General features: G+C 43.8%; 2 protein-coding genes across 3 annotated transcripts in view; one reads left to right on the top strand and one right to left on the bottom strand.

Annotated features, from left to right (window-relative positions):
• HSPB11 (heat shock protein family B (small) member 11) overlaps window positions 1–19286 on the top strand; it is a 49276-nt gene that overhangs the window by 23941 nt on the left and 6049 nt on the right. Inside the window, exon 6 of one of the 2 annotated variants that reach the window (XR_004325031.1) lies at window positions 84–195. Coding sequence is in view for 1 of the 2 variants with exons in the window: in XM_032494335.1 (XP_032350226.1) it covers window positions 84–116 (33 nt within the window). In the remaining variant the exon portion in view is untranslated. Of the gene's footprint in view, window positions 1–83; window positions 1133–19286 lie in introns of those variants that run through there. The other variant, XM_032494335.1, reaches the window with a different exon arrangement.
• Window positions 10262–19109, bottom strand: DIO1 (iodothyronine deiodinase 1). The gene is made up of 4 exons (XM_006180138.3): window positions 18691–19109; window positions 13757–13900; window positions 13043–13242; window positions 10262–11080 (listed from the first exon to the last, which is right to left on the bottom strand). Exons 1-4 carry the CDS (start codon window positions 19025–19027, stop codon window positions 11012–11014), a joined length of 750 nt encoding a protein of 249 aa, XP_006180200.2. The 5' UTR covers window positions 19028–19109; the 3' UTR covers window positions 10262–11011.

Raw genomic sequence — 19286 nt, 5'->3', positions numbered from 1 at the left:
CACATAGACCAACCCATGAAGTGTTCTTGCAAAATTACTGAGCCTGAGTCAAATCAAGTTCTAGAGTTATCTTTCATTTTCAGGAAATTCAAGGGAGAGAGGAACAAGTAAAATGACACCACAAGGAAGCAAGTAGACTTGTAGCCATTAATGCAGCTCACTGAAATGCCCAGATCTCTGCCTTCCCTGCCCATGGTAAGATATAATTCCTGGCCTTCTTTGTTTGGGTAGGGCCATGTGATCAGTTTTGGCCAATGAGATGAAAGGTAGTTGACCTCTAGGCTGAGCATTTAATTGCTTACAAGAGACCCTTCAAAGCCCTTTTCTCTCTCCCCTAGTGACCAGCCGTGATGTTCTACATAGTTTAACTACTTCATCGTTCTACCTCTGGGAGTAAGACTGATGATAGCAGGTAGCAGAGCTCCCAGTCAGTCTGTGGTAGACATATAGAAGGAGAAATAAAGCTTCATTGTTTAAACCAATGAAATTTTGGAATTGCTTGTTACCCTAGCATAACCTGGCCTATCCTGACTGATATACAGAGAAATCTAGAATGTGGCTTATCCTACAGGACAAGTGGTCTGGTTTCTTCAACAATTCAGTGACATGAAAAATGTTAATCAGTTAAGGAAGTGGTTCCATTCTAGATTCAAGGAAATGTAAGATCCCCAATAAACACATGCCATGTGTGGATCTTATTTGGATGCTGATTTGAACAAACCAACTGAAAAAGACATTTTAAAGATAATTGGGGAAATCTGCTTATGGGCTGGGTATCATTGTTCATTTTGCTAGGTGTGAAATACTGGCATCAAGCTTATGTAAGAAAAGGCCTATATTTTTCAGAGATGCGTATGTATGTATGCATGTAAGGTAAAAATGTAAAAAATGTAAGGTAAAAATGCGTATGTATGTATGTAAGGTAAAAATAACATGATATCTGGGATTTGCTTTAAAATACTTGAGCATATTTTTTAAAGGAAAAAAATGTGAGTTGAAGCAAATACAGTAGTAATTTATTGGATCTGGGTTATGGATATATGGGGCTTCTTTGTACTAGTCTCTCTACTTTTTTATATGCTTGAAATTCTTCATAATAGAAAATTTAAAATAAATAATGCTATGGAGGATATCTTTATGTGTAAATCTTTTCCTCCCTCTCATATGATTTTTTTTAGAAGAGATTCCCAGCAGGAAATTAGTCAAAGTTAGGAACAGTTTTAAGTCTTTTAATACTTTCTGATAATTTGCTTACCAAGATTTGTTGCACAAATTTACTCTCGGAAAGGTAGGTTTTAGATCAATGGAGGAGAGTAGAAAAGGTCCTTCAAGAGTGACATTGGTGCCGTCAAATACATGAGGGTGAGTGAGTACTCTCATAAAACGTATTTGAGGAGTGGTGAATACATAAGTCTGACTAGGGCAAAGGGTAAGACCAAAACCGTACATTACAGCCAGATCACAGAGAGCTTTTAATGCTTTCAATATTTTCCCGTAACACTGGAGCCATTTAAGGTTTTTGAGAAGGAAAGTGACTTAGAGCAATTGTGTTCATGTTCAATAAAATGAAAAGCTGAAGATTTTCTTTTTGCCAGCTTCCTAAACTGGAATGTCAATAATTCTTCGTGTAAGAAACACTGTGTTAAGGCTTACAGATTGCTGGAAGGGATCTCCAGAGGTTATCTGATTGATCTCTTTGGCACAGGCCTAGTAAATTATCTTTAAGTCTTCTCTGTTTCTGTCTTCTGTGGATGCAGAGAACAAGTTCTCAGTGTAGTGCCTGTAATACCCCTTTATGATATTTGAAAACAGCATTCCTTAACCTTCATTTTTTAGGCTTTAAAAACTCATTTTCACTTGATAAAACCATTCTCAGTTTCAAGCAATAGGTTTAATAACACGTGGCTTTATCTTTTGTTTTTCACTGCTGAAGCCCATCATTTTTTAAAAGTCTCACTTGTCCCAGTTGCCTTCCCCTAGCCCCCTCATTTGGCCTTTTCTCCACCTGTCCGCTGATTCCTGACTGCCACTGTGCTGTGTGATCCAGACCTTTGAATTTGCTAATTCATCTGCCTGGAAGGCCCTTTCCTTAGGTAGCTATACAGCTAGCTGCCTCATTGACTTTGGATCCTTACTTAAAATCTGCTTTGCAGTGAGGCCTTCCTCACTGTATCTAAAGTTATAGTGTCTCCCTACCCTCACCACCAGCCGCGACCCCCAACCCTGGGATGAGGCAGTAGATGTAGCCACCCTGTGTCCTGTGCTTCAGGGGTTCTTGTACCTTACTCCTCTTTTCTCACTACCACTAAAATTCAACTTGGATTCTTTTTCCTTTAATGATATCCCAAGCATGCCGTGAAAGATGAGGCAGTACAGCCTCCTTTCAGTGTGAATATCTTGGATAGGGGGCTCAATTGAATGAATTGCCCTTGGCTCCCATGCCCTTTTAGGGACAGCCCTGCTTATCACTATCTATTTCGTCTTATTTTTCCTATATTATCATGTTTATTGTCTCTCTCCTTCACTAGAGTGTAAGTTCCACCGGGCAGGGAGTTTTTTTGCTTTTGCTCATGACTGTATCCTCAGGACTTAGAACAGTGCCTGGCTCATAGTAGATTTTCCATAAATATTTGTTGATTAAATAAATTAATTTTGTTCATTTATTTGCATGTCTGTGTATCTCTTTATACTGTAAAATCCTTGAGGAGTTTTTAATAAAGCTAGCTAATGATGTATACATTTTTGGATCACTTACTCTGAGCCAGTGCTTATCACAATATCTTGCATAAAGTTAAACAACCAATCAGAATTTTTTTAAAAGGGATGGATTGAAAAATAAAAAATCTAGTAACCTTTTAACTATGTACTCAAGCAAGGCAACGACATATTATATAGATGAAAATTGTGTCTATCACTTGTTTATACAGACTTGTGAAAAAAAGCATTGCGTTGTGTTACATCTCAGGCATCTTTTGGGAACTTTACCTTCTAGGTGTTGTTCCAACAGCCCTTTGTAGCTTGACCCTGGTAGCAAGCCTTCTAAAAACTAGTACATGGCAGACTACATCAAAGTTTTAAACACATGTATAGCCTTTGAGGCAGAGATTCCATTTCTAGGAATCTATTCTAACAATCAGATAAGTGACAAATGGACAAAGACTTCTAGCAATGTTGTTTTTACAAGATGGGAAACTGGAAAAGTCTATGCATCCATAGATTAGTAAGTGTGATACATACAGACATCATATATCATACTTTATACAAATCACATATAAACATAGAATGGTTACTTGTGGTTAAAGATAGTGGAGAGAAGGAATTTTTACTCCCCTCTCTCAAAAGTTATTATTTACAATAAAAAAGATTATAAAGAGAAAGAAAAAAGTTTTCTCTTCAAGAAAGTAGTTACAACCGTCTAACTGGGAAGCATACTCACTAAATACAGTGAAATCAGGATTTGGTGAAGGTAGAAGCTGAGAATGACATGCTCTCCCAGAGCTAGACATTTTCTTAAACATGTCACAGTTCTGAAAGTCTTATCCAACAATCCTTTGACTAGATTGAAGCAGTCTTGGTCTACAGGTGGCTTTAGGTGGGTTCCCATAGGGCTCAGGTTAATCATTCAAAGGCAGGGGAGATTGAGCTGAAGGAGAAACCAGGCAAGATACACCGGAGGAGACTGCTGGAGGGAAAGCATGGTGAAGGAGGGTGTGCTAGGTAGCTCAGGCTGCCGTAACAAAATACCGTGGACTGAGTGACTTAAACAACAGGCCTTATTTTCTCACAGTTCTGAAGGCTGAAAGTCCAAGATTAAGGTGCCAGCCTGCTGGATTTCTGGTGTAATGTCTCTTCCTGGCTTGTAGGTGGCCATTGTCTTGCTCTGTGCTCTCATAACCTCTTCTTTGTGCAAATAGAGGGAGAGAGAGAGAGTGCTCCCTGGTGTCTCTTCTTAAAGGACATTAATTCTATGGTATCAGGGCCCCATCCCTTATGAACTCATATAACCTTAATTATGTCCTTATATGTCCTGTCTCCAAATACAGTCACATTGGGGCTTAGGGTTTCAACATATGAATTGGGAGTCGGGGAAGGGTATAGCATGTGCTTAGCATGCATGAGGTCCTGGGTTCAATCCCCAGTACCTCCATCAAAAACCAACCAACCAATGAAACAAACAAACCAAATTACCTCCCCCTAAAACAAAAACAAATAAATAAAAACAAAAAATATGAACGGGGGGTGCATAATTAAGTCCATAGCAGGTGGTGAGAAGGTAACCAAACCAGTGTGACTGAAGAGGATTTCTAGGAGTCCTATCACAAAGGAAATAATAAACTTAATGAGGGTATTTAAGACAACTAATCTAAATCAAAGTTGCAGATTGCCCCAGCTTACTCTTCATCCTTCTATACTTGTTTCAGCAAATAACAAGCCCTATTAAAGAAGAGTAATCAGAAAAGACCTGGAAGGGGATTGCTTTAGATCAGGGTTTCGAAAAATAGAGCTTTAGAGAGGAATTCTTGTAAGAGTGATTTACTGAGGGAGTGCTCTCAGGAAGCAGGATAGGTCAGGGGAGAAAGTTAATCAGAGATGGCTTCAGATGAAGTCTGGCCTCAGCCTCATCCCATGGGGAGCTCTGGAGCATGAATATCACCAGAGAGGTATGCTCCCCAACCTTGAGGCAAGGGACCAGGTCTTCGTGTTGCCAAATCCATCAGTAATTGGCCATGGGCCACCCTCGGGGGAACAAACTCTCAGGCATTGCTGGGTAATAAAGCTCCTGTCACTTAGGGCAATGCTCAGGCAAAGGGACACCTGTGAGCCATTAACAGCCAACACTTAGAGCGGCTGGCAGATGGTTGCATTGGCTTGGAAAGGGGATCTCAGCAGAAAACTAATAGCAACTATAGAGCAGTAGTTCTCAAAGTGGGGTCCCTGGAACAGCATCCTCCTCTTCCTCATCTGAGAACTTGTTAGAAATGCAAATTCCCTAATCCAGCCCCAGATCCACTGAGTCAGAAACTCTAGGGGTGGGACCCATCAATCTGTGATTCAGCAAGCCCTCCAGGTGATTTTGACACATGCTAAAGTTGAGAGCCACTGTGCTATAGGGACCTATGACTAGAAACTGTAAAACAGAAAGATGCAGGGGAGGGGGAAACAGAAAAATAGGGCAGTTACAGAACATTTGTTGCAAGAGAAATTACACAAAGAACACATCAAGAATGGAGACCCATAGCTATCTCTCAAAAAGACAAAAGGAGCTCAAAGAAGAGATACAAAGATTTAAAGAAAAAATGAGACACAAGATGAAAAGTGAGTTGGCAGAGCTAAGAAAAGAAATGGAAGAGAAAAATAAGAGTGTTAACTGTATCCGAGGTGAAAGCCACATAAGAAGCAAAGGAATGATGGTAGTACTTGCAGCAGTCAGTGTTCAGTTAGGAAAACTGTAATCAATCTAGATATATAGTTAAAGCTGTGAGAGAAATAACACAGGGAATTTGTTACAAAGAAAGCGTTGAAAAGGCTGGGAAAACAAACAGGAGACAGGAAAGTAACCCAGTGCTGGAACCCATGGGCCACACTGTTTGTTGACCAGTGGACGCACCATCACTGCCTCTGAACAGAAGCCACTCCACCTCATGGCTGGTGGTCCTGAAGCAGCTACAACGCACAGTCTCCTGCACTCCCTACAGCCAGACATGGAGAAGGGCTTCCCCCTTCCACCTGCCTTCTAATCTCTACCAGTGCTTCCCATGGGCAGAACCTAACTAGGATGCAAGGTTCAGGCTTCTAGCTCCCTAAAATCCAGAGGAGAGTGGAAAAGAGTGAGAACCAACAAGCCATTTCTGGAACAATAATAAACCCAAATTAGGGAGAATCAGGATCAGAGAAGAGAAGAGAAAAATCACAACTTAGAATCCAAAAGAACAAAGATTTTTTAAATAGTTATAGAGAAGATACAGTCATGGAAGAAAAGGGGCTACAACACACCAATAATTATAGTTTCTGAGTAAACTAATGCCACAGAAATGAAGTTCAAGGCAACAGAAGAAAATGTCACTGAAATTTAAAAATAAGAAGTCCTTATATAACTCCTAGAGGAAAACATAGGCAGAACACTCTTTGACATAAATCATGGCAATTTTTTTTTCAAGCCAGCTCCTAGAGTAATGGAAATAAAAGAAAAATAAACAAATGGGACCTAATTAAACTTAAAAGCTTTTGCACAGCTAAGGATATCATCAACAAAACAAAAAGACAACCCACAGGATGGGAGAAAATATTTGCAAATGATGGAATTGACAAGGGACTAATTTCCAAAGTATACAAACAGCCCATACAGCTTAATGTCAGAAAACATGCAATACAATAAAAAAAATGGGCAGAAGACCTAGATAGACATCTCTCCAAAGAAGACATACAGATGGCCAATAAGCACATGAAAAGATGCTCAAATTATCAGAGAAATGAAATCAAAGCTACAATGAGGTATTACCTCATACTAGTCAGAATGGCCATCATTAAAAAGTCTACAAATGATAAATGCTGGAGAGAGTGTGCTGAAAAAGGAACCCTCCTACACTGTTGGTGGGAATGTAAATTGGTGCAGCCACTATGGAGGACAGGAATGGAAGTTCCTTAAAAAACTAAAAATAGACTTACCATATGATCCAGCAATCCCACTCCTGGACATATTCTGAGAAAACTATAACTCAAAAAGACACATGCACCCCATTGTTCACAGCAGCACTATTTACAATAGCCAAGACAAGGAAACAACTTAAATGTCCATCAACAGGTGAATGGATAAAGAAGTTGTGGTGTATTTATACAATGGAATACTACTCAGCCTTAAGAAAGAATAAAATAATGCCATTTGCAGCAACATGGGTGGACCTGGAGATCATCATTCTAAGTGAAGTAAGCCAGAAAGAGAAAAGAAAATACTATATGATATTGCTTATATGTGGAATCTGGAAAAAAAAAGGGACAAATAAACTTATTTACAAAACAGAAACAGATTCACAGACATAGAGAACAAACTTATGGTTACCAGGGGGGAAGAGGGTGGGAAGGGATAAATTGGGAGTTCGAGATTTGTAGATGCTAATTACTATATATAAAATAGATAAACAACAAGTTTCTACTGTATAGCAGAGGGAACTATATTCAATATCTTGTAATCTATAATGAAGAGGAATGTGAAAACGAGTATGTGTATGTACATGTATGATGGAAACATTATGCCGTACACCAGAAATTGGCACAACATTGTAAACTGACTGTACTTCAATAAAAAAGAAGGCAAAGTTAAAATAAAAAAAAGAAGTCTTAAGATCAAAAGAGGATATTTTATTTACCTTAGTTTGGGCCACTATAACAAGAATACCATAGCCTAGGTGGCCTGTAGACAATGGAAATTTGTTTCTTACAGTTCTGGAGGCTGAACTCTGAAATCAAGATGTCAGCAAGGTTGGTTGGGGGCTTTATTCCAGGGTTACAGACTTCTTGAGTCCTTGGATGGTGGAAGAGGGCAAGCCAGCTCACTGGAGCCTCTATTATAAGAGCACCCATCCCATCCATGATGACTCCACCCTCAAGACCTAGTCACTTCCCAAAAGCCCCACCTCCTTACACTATGACATTGGGCTTAAAGATTTAACATGTGAATTTTGAGAGGACACAAACATTCAGACCATAGCAGTATTCCAAAGAAATTTTGATGTAGAACAATCAACCCTGGACTATGTCTTGGGGAAGTTACTGAACTTCAAATATGAAGAAAGAATTGGACAGGCTTTCAGACAGAATAAAAGCAATTAAAATCTAGGGAAAATAAATTAGGCTGGCCTCAGACTTTTCCTCTCATGACTGCTAGACAACAGTGGTGTCCACAAATCTCTGAGGTAAAGGGACTGAAACCCAACCAGGTATCCTTCAGGCTTAAAGACAGGTAGCTGGTTGTTTGCAAGCACATAAGACTTCAAAGAGCTACAGGATCCGTGTGCCCTTCTTCAAAAAACTGCATACTTGAGACTTTCAGTGATGTCATCTTTACAGCCAATTAGGTATCCTGGAATCCTTCCTCAGTTGAATACCTAACAGTCCTGGATAAAACATTTTAATACATCTTTTGAAATTAATGGCTGAGCTTACCAGAAACAAAATTGTCTGTGGCCAGGAACAAATTGAGAGCCTGACTCTGGGGAGGTGATCAAGCATTCAAGTCACTGGGCCATTCTGGGGGCATCTGCCAATTCCTGACAGTCAGAGTCTGGGTTTCCTGCACCTCCTGCCAGGCACATAAGGCAATGTCTTGTATAAGCCAGAATGGGCATAGGCGCAGAGCCCCACATAAAGCCAGGTACCACAAAGGGCATCACCCTTAGAGAAGAGGTGAACTAAAGGTAAACCCTCTTGTCGAGAGCAGACAGACATGTTGTGCATCTTCTTCAAATATTCTGGGAGAGGGTATAGCTCAGTGGTAGAGTATGTACTTGGCATGCACAAGGCCCTGGGTTCAATCCCCAGTACCTCCATTAAAAATGAATAAATAAACCCAGTTACCTCCCCTTCCAAAAAACAAAACAACATAAATGAGTTGATGTTCTGAATGCAAACTGTGTTCGGAGTGGGACAGGACATATTAAGAAGCTTCTTTCTCTTAGTCATACTTTGCAATGTTAGCCAAGCAGAATTGGTTCATTCTTGATACCGAGACCCAGAGAGGTCACCTTCAAAGAGAAAATCCCTTTCTTCATCATGAATCAGAATTGCGTTCAAACCTCTTGCAGTCTGCTGGGCAGGTTCTTTTTTTCCACCTTTGCCTGTGTTATTTAGACCACTTAAATGACCTTCTCCCTTCCCATGCTTTCCAGGCTTCCAGATTATGGATGTACTAGGCATATTTGAAGATGAAGCCCAGAGGCCATCACCTCCATAAAGTTTTCCCAGACCCATCCAGCTCAGAGGGATTGCTGTCTCCTCTGTGCTCTCTAAGCATTTAGTCTTTACCTCAGCTCTAAGCCATAGTATTCCACCTTGAATCAGTTATATTGCAGTGTATGTCCCCCACCTCCACCCCAGGAGGTTAAGCTGCTGGACTTTGTCCATCTTTGCATCACTCAGAAACCAGAAAAGAATCAGTTCTCAGTTAATCCCTGAAGCATTACATTGAAGAGAATTGAATTGGAATGTTTGGGATCAATTTAGCTTTCTGAAAACTCCTCAGTTCCAGCTACTATTATTTAAAACTGAGAGGTTTCTGTGCATTTATAGACATGAATTGAAGGATCATTCGAGAAGTGATTCAGAGGTGCATGGCCTCATACTCTGCCTCCTTTTGTGGAATTTAGTACTTTGGAAGAACAGTGCTCAGCTGTGCTTTAGCCCCACCATTTCACAGCTGTTCGTTCTCAGTGTACCCTCACAAACTCACACCAGTATTGGTCAGTCGTTTTGGTAGGATGAAGAATCCTTATTCAGTGTTCCTACTGTCCTGTCTTTTTTCCATCCGCTAGCCCCTAAAAAGGGGACCCAAGGAGGCAGTTGGGGAACAATAATGTTGGTAACAATAACAGCCAGCACTTTGATGGCATTTTCTCCAAGCCAGGCACAGTTCAGAGTGCTTTACTCACAATCCTCTGTAGGGTAGGCACTGCTGATATACTGTTTCATAGTTTAATATACCAAAGCAGCTTAACCACAGTCACACAGCCAGCAGGGAGCAGAGCTGGGACTCTGGTTTGAAGTTGGAGATAACCTTCCCAGACCTTCCACAAGTTACTTAACTCCAAGCCTTGTTTTCCTCATCTGTAAAATGGGGCTAATAATCTCCTCTTTGAAATATATAGAAATTAAATAAGATTACATATCTGAAAGTGCTTGTGCCTGATAGATGATCAATAATAACAATTTTTAAAAGAGTAAAATAGCAACATTAATAATACCATTGTAACAAATAAGGCAGAGCCAAGGAGAAGGTGTTTTCATGTTAGAAAAATATCTCCCAAGCCCATGCTTTTATGCCATGTTGTAAATGCAGTTTGATTCCAACATGACTGTTCTCTAGCAGTTCACAAGGCAAAACATTGTTAGTATAGTAATACATAGAGACCAAGTGTTCTTTCCACCAAAGGAGGGCATTCCAGCATATGGTATTTTTGCTGAAGAGATTACATTGGTCTATCATAAAACATAGAACAGGCTGACACTAATTAGCAAAGACAATGTAAAGATGACACTGAAGCCACCAAAATAGCCTGATACGTTTTAATCATTCTGTATTAGCTTGCTGCATCTTAAAACATTTTCTTTCAAATCGAGCCACAGCTGTGTGTACTTTAGGCTGTGGCCGTCATAAACAAATATGAAAAGAAGCAGAGTTAAAACAGATCAATACCAGTGGTTATCCATTAGTCTGATGTCATCTAACACAAATGACAGTTAAGAGACTTGTGAAGAAATCAGAGAAACAGAATTTCAAATACGAGCGTCTGTAAAACTGAATGACAGCTTTGAGGTGCCTGTTATCCTAGTTTGGTCAAAGTTATAATGTTTTCAGGAAGCCAGTCCTTCCCACAAGTGACTTTTGATAAGGGAAGATGGTGGAAGATTCCCAGGTTCAGAGAGCCAGATTTCTATGAAATAAATTCAAAGATGGTAAAGTGAGTACTCTCTTCTTCTACAGTAGAATTGAAGATATATTACTATGGAAACCCACCCCTCATCACCAGCACCACCCTCTGTTTTAAATCTTTTGGCAAGAATGAAATGAACATACAATGAACATGGTCTGCTACCGCAGGGGCAGTGTGGAGTTGTACCTTAACACCCAGCTTTCTTGTGGCTTCATTTTCTCATTGTAACAGTTGTTTGCTTAGATCAGAAAAATCTGGGCTCACAGCTGGGGACACAGATCAAGACGTAAACATCAACTGTGATGGGGTCAGGGGGCGAGTCAAGCCTTGAGGAGCCCTCCTGTTGTAACAGGGGGAATCTGTCCAGATTAACTGTGGAGCTTTTCCAGAACAGCACGCACTTCCTCTGGATGGTAGTTCCATGGACCAGGTTTACCCTGCAAGAGAAATGAATCAGCATTGTTAGATTCCCGACTTGCAGGAATATGTCGGTCTGGAGCTGAGTTGAGAGGTTTGGGCTGGTGATATGTATGTGGGAGTTTTCAGGATGGTGGAGTCAAGGGCAGACGCCTGGGAAGTGGATGAGTACACCCAGGGACAGTGTGTGGAGTGGCACCAACATTTAATGGGAAGACTGGAGAGAGAAGTAGGAGGAAAACCAGAGTGAGTAAAGTGAATAGTTTTCCAAAGGAAAAAAGGCTCTATACCAATAAGCTTCTCTTTCACAATTGGACCTTCAGACTGGCCTTATCTTCCTCTCCACCGCTCACGTCAACTTCTGCCCATTCTGCATCAGAACCACCTCTGCCTCTCCAATCCCAAGGCCTCAGTTCAACCCTCTTCACCTCCAGTCCCAAGTCCCTGCCCCCTCCAGTCCATTCTTTACCCAACAGGCAGTGATCTTTCTAAAGTACAGATCTGATCATGCCTTTCCCCTGCTCAAAACTCTTCAGTGGTTCCTTTTTGCCCTAAGATGTAGGACAAACTCCCTGGGCCTGAATGAGCCCCTGTTAACCAGCAAGCCCCCAATTCTCCATTCGCATCCTGCCCTAACATGCCTCAGTGCCTCTGCTCACCCTCTTCCCCATATTTGCAATGGTATTCACTCACTATGCTCATGTGGCTGCCTCCATACCCCTTAAGGCCTAAGCCGTTGTCACCTTCTCTGAGAAGCCTGCCCTTCCCCAGGGTTCAGAAAATTTACAGTCTGAGAGCCAAGTGTGTCCTGATGCCTCACACCCTTCTGTGCTGTAACAGCAGAACTGAATTGTTTTGACAGGGGTAATTTGGCCCACAAAGATGAAAGTATTTACTCTCTGGTCCTTTATAGAACAGATATGCCGACCCCTGCTCCGCATCTCACAGCACCTGGGACACCTGTCTTCCTTATCCCCGACTGTGAGCACCTTGAAGTAGGTGTGGGCCATTTTAAACTCCTGCTTGTGCTTCTGGTACTTGCACAGGACCTAACCCAGGTTAGGACTCAGTACCAAGCTTGTCTCAACTGTGCCACCTTACTGCCATGTCACAGGGGGGAGAAAGGAGGGAGTACCGAATCCTCGTGCTGTGACCCTTAGCACCCTGAGGGTTCATCTGCAGGTTGTTGCTTGTTTCCCCTGCATGACTAGGACCTGCTTGACCCGTGGGCAGAGGAGTATCCACATGGCTGGGCTTCCTGTGCTCTCCAAGGCTCGAAATCCCTTCAGCAGCTATAAAACTTCATTTCTGTCCTCTCAGGGGAGGCTAATGGTGCCCATGGGTCAGAGGCTGTGCTTACCTCCCTCACCCTGACCAGGCTGAAGCCTTGAAGGGGGACACGACCACCAGAAAGGAAGCCTAGACTCAATTCCTGCCTCGAATTCCTGCCTCAAATTCCTGCTTCAGTATTTCCAGCTCCAAACTGCAGAGTTTGTTCTTTGCTGGCGTCTACACCTCCTCCCAGGTTCAGGCCTCCCTCTGAGATCAGTAGCTTGAGGCCCTCCCGCTTTTGGCCCATCCCATCCAGAGGCTTCTAGAATTGAAATCAGAGCCTGTGCAGTGTGACCTTGGGCAAGTCAATTTCCTTCTCTGAGCATTGTTTATGAAAAGGAAGCAACAGTCTCTGTCTCTCAGCTTCAAACCAAACCAGGGCAGGGCCAGTCTTCTGGGTTCAGAAGGTAGCCAGGAAGCTACAGCTCTGACCCAAATGCTAGGGACTTTCTTATACATTATTTCATTCCCTCTGAGGTGGGGGCCAACATCTCCATTTTGCAGAAAAGGAAATGGAAGCTCCAGGAAGGGGAAAGACTTGCCTGTAGTCATGTGGCTGATAAATGACCGGGCAGTGATTTGAATCTGGTCTGCCTGATACAAGCCCTCTCTGCCCTTGCCCTCCCTGGGTCCCCTTCCCACCACACCACCTTATACAGGATCCTGCCTTCCTGGAGCACATAGAGCCTCTCGGGCAGCGCCGCGTAGAGCTGGCTGCTCTGGTTCTTCATTGTGTCCACCACCACAGGGCACTGGGGGCTTCTGTCCAGCAGCAGGTGGGCTGCCCGCAGGCGGTCCTGGAGATTCTGGTGATTCTTGATGTCCACGTTATTCTTAAAAGCCCAGCCATCTATAAGAGAAAGGCCGGGCAGAAGGACCCACAGGCATGGCACATACTTCCTGCAAGCTAAATACCTCCTCCGCCCCCCTTTTTACCGAGGGTCCCAGATAGAGGACTTCCCAACATTGGCACTATTGACAATTTGGGCTAGATAATTCTTTGTTGTGGAGGCTGCCCTGTGTGTTGTGAGGGGTTGAGCAGCGTCTCTGGCCTCTACTCACTAGATGTCAGTAGCATCCTCCCACCTTCAATCTGTGACAACCAAAAATGTCTCAGACATTGCCAAATGTCCCCTGTGGGACCAAAACCACCCTCTCTTGAGAACTACTGCTCTTAACACCATCTCCTCCAGGAAGCCTTCCCTGACATACTCAGCTGTGTTTCTTGGGCGAGCTCTTTAAACCTCTTTAAATTCTCAGTTTTCCCATTTTTCCCTCTCTCTCCTTTTTTTCTCCCCACCCTCAACCTTGAGCAAAGGGGAGAAAGAGGGATGGAAGAGCTGGAGGGAGGGAATGTTTTTTACCTGATGCATGTGCTTCTTCAATGTAAATGATGAGAAAATCTGCTATGGAATTAAAATCTTCAATAAGTCTCTTGAACTGGTCAAATTTGAAAATAAATGAAGGTCAGGTGCAACTTCCAAAATTCAGCACCAATGGCCTGTTACCTAAAACAAATGGAACCATCATCAACCAATAACCTACACACAGCATTTCGTTTGCAAGCATCATCTTCACTCCTGAATTCATTTCTTATGACCTTTATTTCCCCTCTAAGATGGATGCAGGGCACGGTTGGAGGTGGAATGCTAGAGAGCAGGCTTAGCAGAGGCTGGAGCCAGTTTGCTCCTCTCAAAAGTGAGGGGATTCCATCAGATGGTCTCAGTGGACCATTTGCAGTCGCTGGGTGATCATTAAAATGATGACAAGGAGAGTCCCTTTCATGCAGTTCATAAGGCAGGCACGCATTGATCCTCTCATTGATATGATTCATGTGCTGCAAGGTGGGTGATTTTTCCCCCGATTTATAAACTTGCTCCTTGTCACACAGCAGGAGTTAAAATTAACACTCTGGTTTCTATGTTCTCAACTTGGTGCTCTTTCCGTTCAAAGTACCACCATTTCCTCATCCACAAATGGACATAATAGCAATGTTTACCTTTTAGGATTGTTCTGAGATTTAAATAAGTTAAAACAGATAAGGGCTTAAAACAGTGCTTGCCCATAATAGGTGCTCAATGAATGTAAGTTCTTATGTTCTTAGTGCTCATCTCCTCCCTGAGCTGTGAAGAGGTGGGCAGAGGAGGGGACCCCACAATGGGGACCTTAGTAAAGAACCTGGGTTTTCTCCCAAGTACAAGGGGACATTATGGACACATAAAACAAGGATGGTGGATATTGGTTGCAATTTTGGCTGCCCAACCTCTTACCCGCCTTCCCACTTGGAATTCCCTATTCTGTGTACTGTTGATGTAGCTGTGTGCCCAGCCTTGCTCTGTGGAAGACATCAGGGCCATGTCTGTTCTTTGCTCCCAGAAGCCAGGGCATAGGCAGTGAGTGACCCAGGCTGGGCTGACTGGACCTTCCCACCAAAAAAAAAAAAAGAAAAAAAAAAAAAAAGACCCTCCTAACTCTTTGATCCTGGAGTTACTGAGATGGTAGAATTCATCCACAGCTCAATGGTCGTGCCTCATCAGAGATGGTGGAGTCCTACAGTGGTGATGGATTCCCATGGCAACCACGGTGACAGCAGTTTCCAGGCCCAACTGTTGATGCTACAGGATGGTCCAAGCCCAGCGGCTGTGGTTGATTCTGGGGAGACTGCATCATCTTTCTAATACATTCCTTTATACATGTATATATGTGTGGCTAAGAAAACCAGAGTGAGTTTCTGTTACTTGCAAGCCAGAACTCTGACTACTACAATAGGCTGTGTGATGAAAAATGATCAGTTTCCACCTGAAGATCACTACTCAATGAAGAAAGGACTGAGGGTGAGAATGGAAGTGGGGCCGAAGCAGTTAGGGGGACTTGTATAAATCCACATGAGAGACAATGGGAGTCTGAGCTAGTGTGTGTGCAGTGGAGAAGGGGAAAAGGTGGAACTGATAGGACTTGTTGATGGAGGGGAGTTCAGGGCATCTTAACTTGCTTGTGGTTTGTTTGGTTAGTTATTCCTTCACCTTGTTCTGCAAAGGATTTGAAGCAGCTTACATGTATAATAAAATTTTAAACAAAAAATTTTTTAAATCATGCCCCTCCGGGAGGCATAGAATAGATGCCAAGCATTCTTTACACCTGAGCTAATATTTGACTCTGAGATTCCAGGTGGCCAAGTAAAAGGAGAAACACAATTGCTTATATATTCTTTATTTTTCAGTACATGAGGAGAAAGCAGGCCAATTTCTCTGGACATACAAAGTTCTCCTTGTCCTTGTCCCACAGGTTTCCTCAGAGGAGGCCCTAGGAGAGAAACTCAGTGCCTGTTGGTTGCATCCTCACCCATGTGACAGGAATGCCCAGACCTCAGCAGGGGAGGCTCAGAGATCAGTTATGGCCAAGTCGCTGGCCACTGGCCTCCAGTGACCCCAGGGAGTCACCCTTTAGATAAGAACCAAGGGAATTTAAGGTCAGGACCAGTGCTAAATATTAGCTGTCTGGAATATTGTTTCTAATTGGATAAAACATTTCAACATCCACTGATTAGGACCTTGGAAGAAACAGAGCCATTTGTTTAATTATTTATAGTGTGGCTAGATGCAACAATCAGGCTTGAGTGCAAAGTTTAAACTTAGTTCCCTGCTTTCCTGGTAGCAGAGAGAGGAAGGACAAGTGTTGAGGGGGTGGCTGTGCTGGGGGCTGGCACTATGCCACATCCAGAGGCCACAGTGCAGAGAACACCATTTCAAGAACATCAGGCAAACACTGTCAAGTCCAACTTGTTTGTATAAATGGGAAAACAGCTCTGTAGTAGCTCTAGATTTGAAGCCATCATTGGTTAATTTACAGGTTGATCCTCAAACTAGTAAATTAACCTCCACACCAGGCTCTCCCACCAGAGAAAGCCCATTTATAGTTACTAGATGACCCCTCATAAATATACTTGGGGAGATTTTAGAAGATTTTTAATGGGGGCTGAAATAAATCCAGTTTCAGACTAACTGCCAGGTACGGAGAAAACAAATCATCCAGACTTGCCTTCTACCACGTCAGTTAATCAGTGTTTGGCGGTGTGTGTGTGTCTGAGAGCATGTGTCTGTCCTGTGTGTGCATGTGCGTGTACATTCAAAGGATAAGAGGTGCCTGAGAATTTCTCTGAGCTTCTGTTGTTTTACCCAGTAACAGAAAGTAGACTAGCTGAGAGTCAGAGGGCTCAGGTTCTGGTTCTGACCATAAGAACGCTCTGTGTGACTCTGAGCAAGTCCTTTACCTCTCAGGGCCTTTGCATCTGAAAAGTGAAAGCGTTGCTTTAGATTATCTGTAAAGAATCTTCCAGACCTTCCAGTTTGTGGCTCTAAAATGAGTTCCCAGATTCATACCTAAAGCATACAGCAGAGCTATTTAGTGGACTGGTGTGTTTCCAAAGCACTTCCAGGATGTCTTTCTAAGAAGCAGAACTGATCATGTTTACTACCTGCTTGAAAGCCCTTCTGGAACTCACCAGTACATTCAGGATAAAGGCTACCCTCTTTGCTAAGACACCTAAAGCCCCGCAAGCTCTGATCCCTAGTGATGTTTCCAGCTTCATCCTTCATCCCTGCATGCCTCCCATACCCTACTCTGGCCAAACTGATTGATGTCCCTCTACATCTCTGACCTCTGCTGCTCTTCCCCTCCTTCCTGCTCTGTTCACCACTCCCCTCGTCCTCACCCATCCCAAGCCTGAGGTCCCTGGACAACCAGCTCACTATCCTCTTCTCCAGGAAGCCTTCGCCTGACCACCTTCCTACCCAACCTTACTTCTTCCAGGACTTTCTGGTTCTCTCTCCCACTATACCATCTTCCTCTCTCAGTTATGAAATCTTCCAGTTGTGTTGATATCATCAGTACCTGTTATTTCAGGGACTCTGGGCCAGTGGACTGAAAGCCAACTCCATTTTACAAACTAGAGTTTTCTTTTTTCTCTCAGACCCCTTCTCTCTCCATTTCTTCAGTTTCAAGTACAGCAGCAGGGAGCAGAGACAAATAGAACTGTCTTTAAAATGTAACTGACCCACTAGAAAGTGAACAGTTAAAATAAGCAAGCAAATCCTGTCAACTGGCCACGAGGCAAGTTTGGCTTTCATGGAACTGGTCGCTAGATGATCAAAATTCAGCAAATTGGCCTGGTTGCATCACAGTTCTTGGCATGAGGCAGACACACAGGAAGGTTTGTTGTTTTTCTCATTGCTCTTATTATCAGTGGTCACTTAGTGAATGCTTATTGAGAAAACAGAGGTCATTTGTGCACTGTGGTGATGAGGGGGACTTGGAATGTTGGTGACAGAGGGGAACAGCCAACAACATCAGCAAAGGCAAAGAGAAGGGAGAGCACATGGGATGCCCAAGAACCAGCAGCTCATCTGGAGGCAGTGGCACAAGGGGAAGCCTACAGGTGAAGTTGGGATGCAAAAGTAGAGTCAGCTCAGGGAAGACACAAGGCTGAGCCTGTGCTTCATCCCAAATGCAGGGGTTTGGGGTGGCTGGAGGTTGCCGAGCTGGGGTGCCTGTTGGCCAGGGATGTGCTTGTGGAAGGGTAATCTGGCAGCCACTCACAAGTTGGGAGGGAAGAGCCACTCACAAGAAGGGAGAAGGAAAACCTGGCAGGAAGAGCAGCTGTGAGGACAGAAAGAGAAAACTGACCCAGAGAGTCCTTTTAGAGCCCAAACAGATAGAGCTGGTTTGCCTGGAAGAGAGAGAGAGAGCTCTTCAACAAATATTTACTGAGCAATTTCTATGAGCAGCGGCAGCCAGGGGGATGCTGGGTGAGAGCCAGGGTCTCCTCCTGCACGGAGCTTGCAGGCTGGTGAAGGTGACAGACATTAATCAAATACCCATACATAATTCCAAACCAGGACATGTGTGATCAAGAAAAGTTTAGGATGTTAAGCCTACAAGAGGGGGGAACCTAGTCCAGGGAAGCTGGGGTTGCCTTATCTCAGGAAGTGTCACTGAGCGGAAGTCTGAAGGGTGAACAGGAGTAGACCAGGCAGAGGCGGGCGAAGAGCAGCCCAGACGAAGGGACTGTGCGTTAAGAGCGCTGCTGGAGGCGCTGAAGGCCAGTGTGCCTGCTCTGTGGTTTGAGTGCCTGGGAAGGTGGTGATGCCACTCAGAAAAACAGAACCCAGGAAAAATCCTCATTTCAGGAAGCAGGAAGAAGACATGAAGCAGGAGCAGCTGGAGTAGTAGAATTCAGCCCTGTTCAACCCACATGCCCACCCTCCTCAAGCACCCCTCAAGCTTGATTCAGCCCCCTGACCTTGCATGAAGTCCCAGATGTTGCACCTCTGTCCTGACAGGCGGACCACGGGGCAGTCTGGGGCCAGACCCCCTTGCTCGGTCGTGTCCTCCAGTCGCTGCCAACGGACCTTCAGGATGAACCAGAAATACTGGATGCTGAAGAAGGTGGGGATCCAGTTTTCATAGGAGAAGTGGGGGTTCTGGGCCATGCCAGTCCTCTGACTCATGGCCAGGATGTCCTGCTTGACTCTCCCGGGGAACAGTGTCAGGAGCACTTTGCCCAGGGCCACGTGCAGGGCCACCTGAAAGAGCACCCAGAGCCTCTTCAGCCATAGCCCTGGCAGGGACAGCCCCATCTCGGCACAGCCAGGGCTGGCTCTGAGGCCAGTGGGCAGAGAGGCCACCGCCAGGTGACACGGGGCGGAGCTGGACAAAGGTGCAGGGTCGCGGTAGCCAACCCGGACAGGAGGAAGGTGTCAGGACAGAAGGTATTTGCCTTCCTGTCAATGGAATGGAAAATTCCAAACCAGTGGCTAAAGGTCTGTTCTAATGATTGTTTCTGAGTCTTTGTCTTCACTTTTGAGAGATATTTGGACTGGGAAACTTCAGATCTTC

Source organism: Camelus ferus, chromosome 13 (assembly GCF_009834535.1).
Source record: "Camelus ferus isolate YT-003-E chromosome 13, BCGSAC_Cfer_1.0, whole genome shotgun sequence".
Lineage (NCBI taxonomy): Eukaryota > Metazoa > Chordata > Mammalia > Artiodactyla > Camelidae > Camelus > Camelus ferus.
This window is presented reverse-complemented; position numbering and strand designations above follow the sequence as displayed.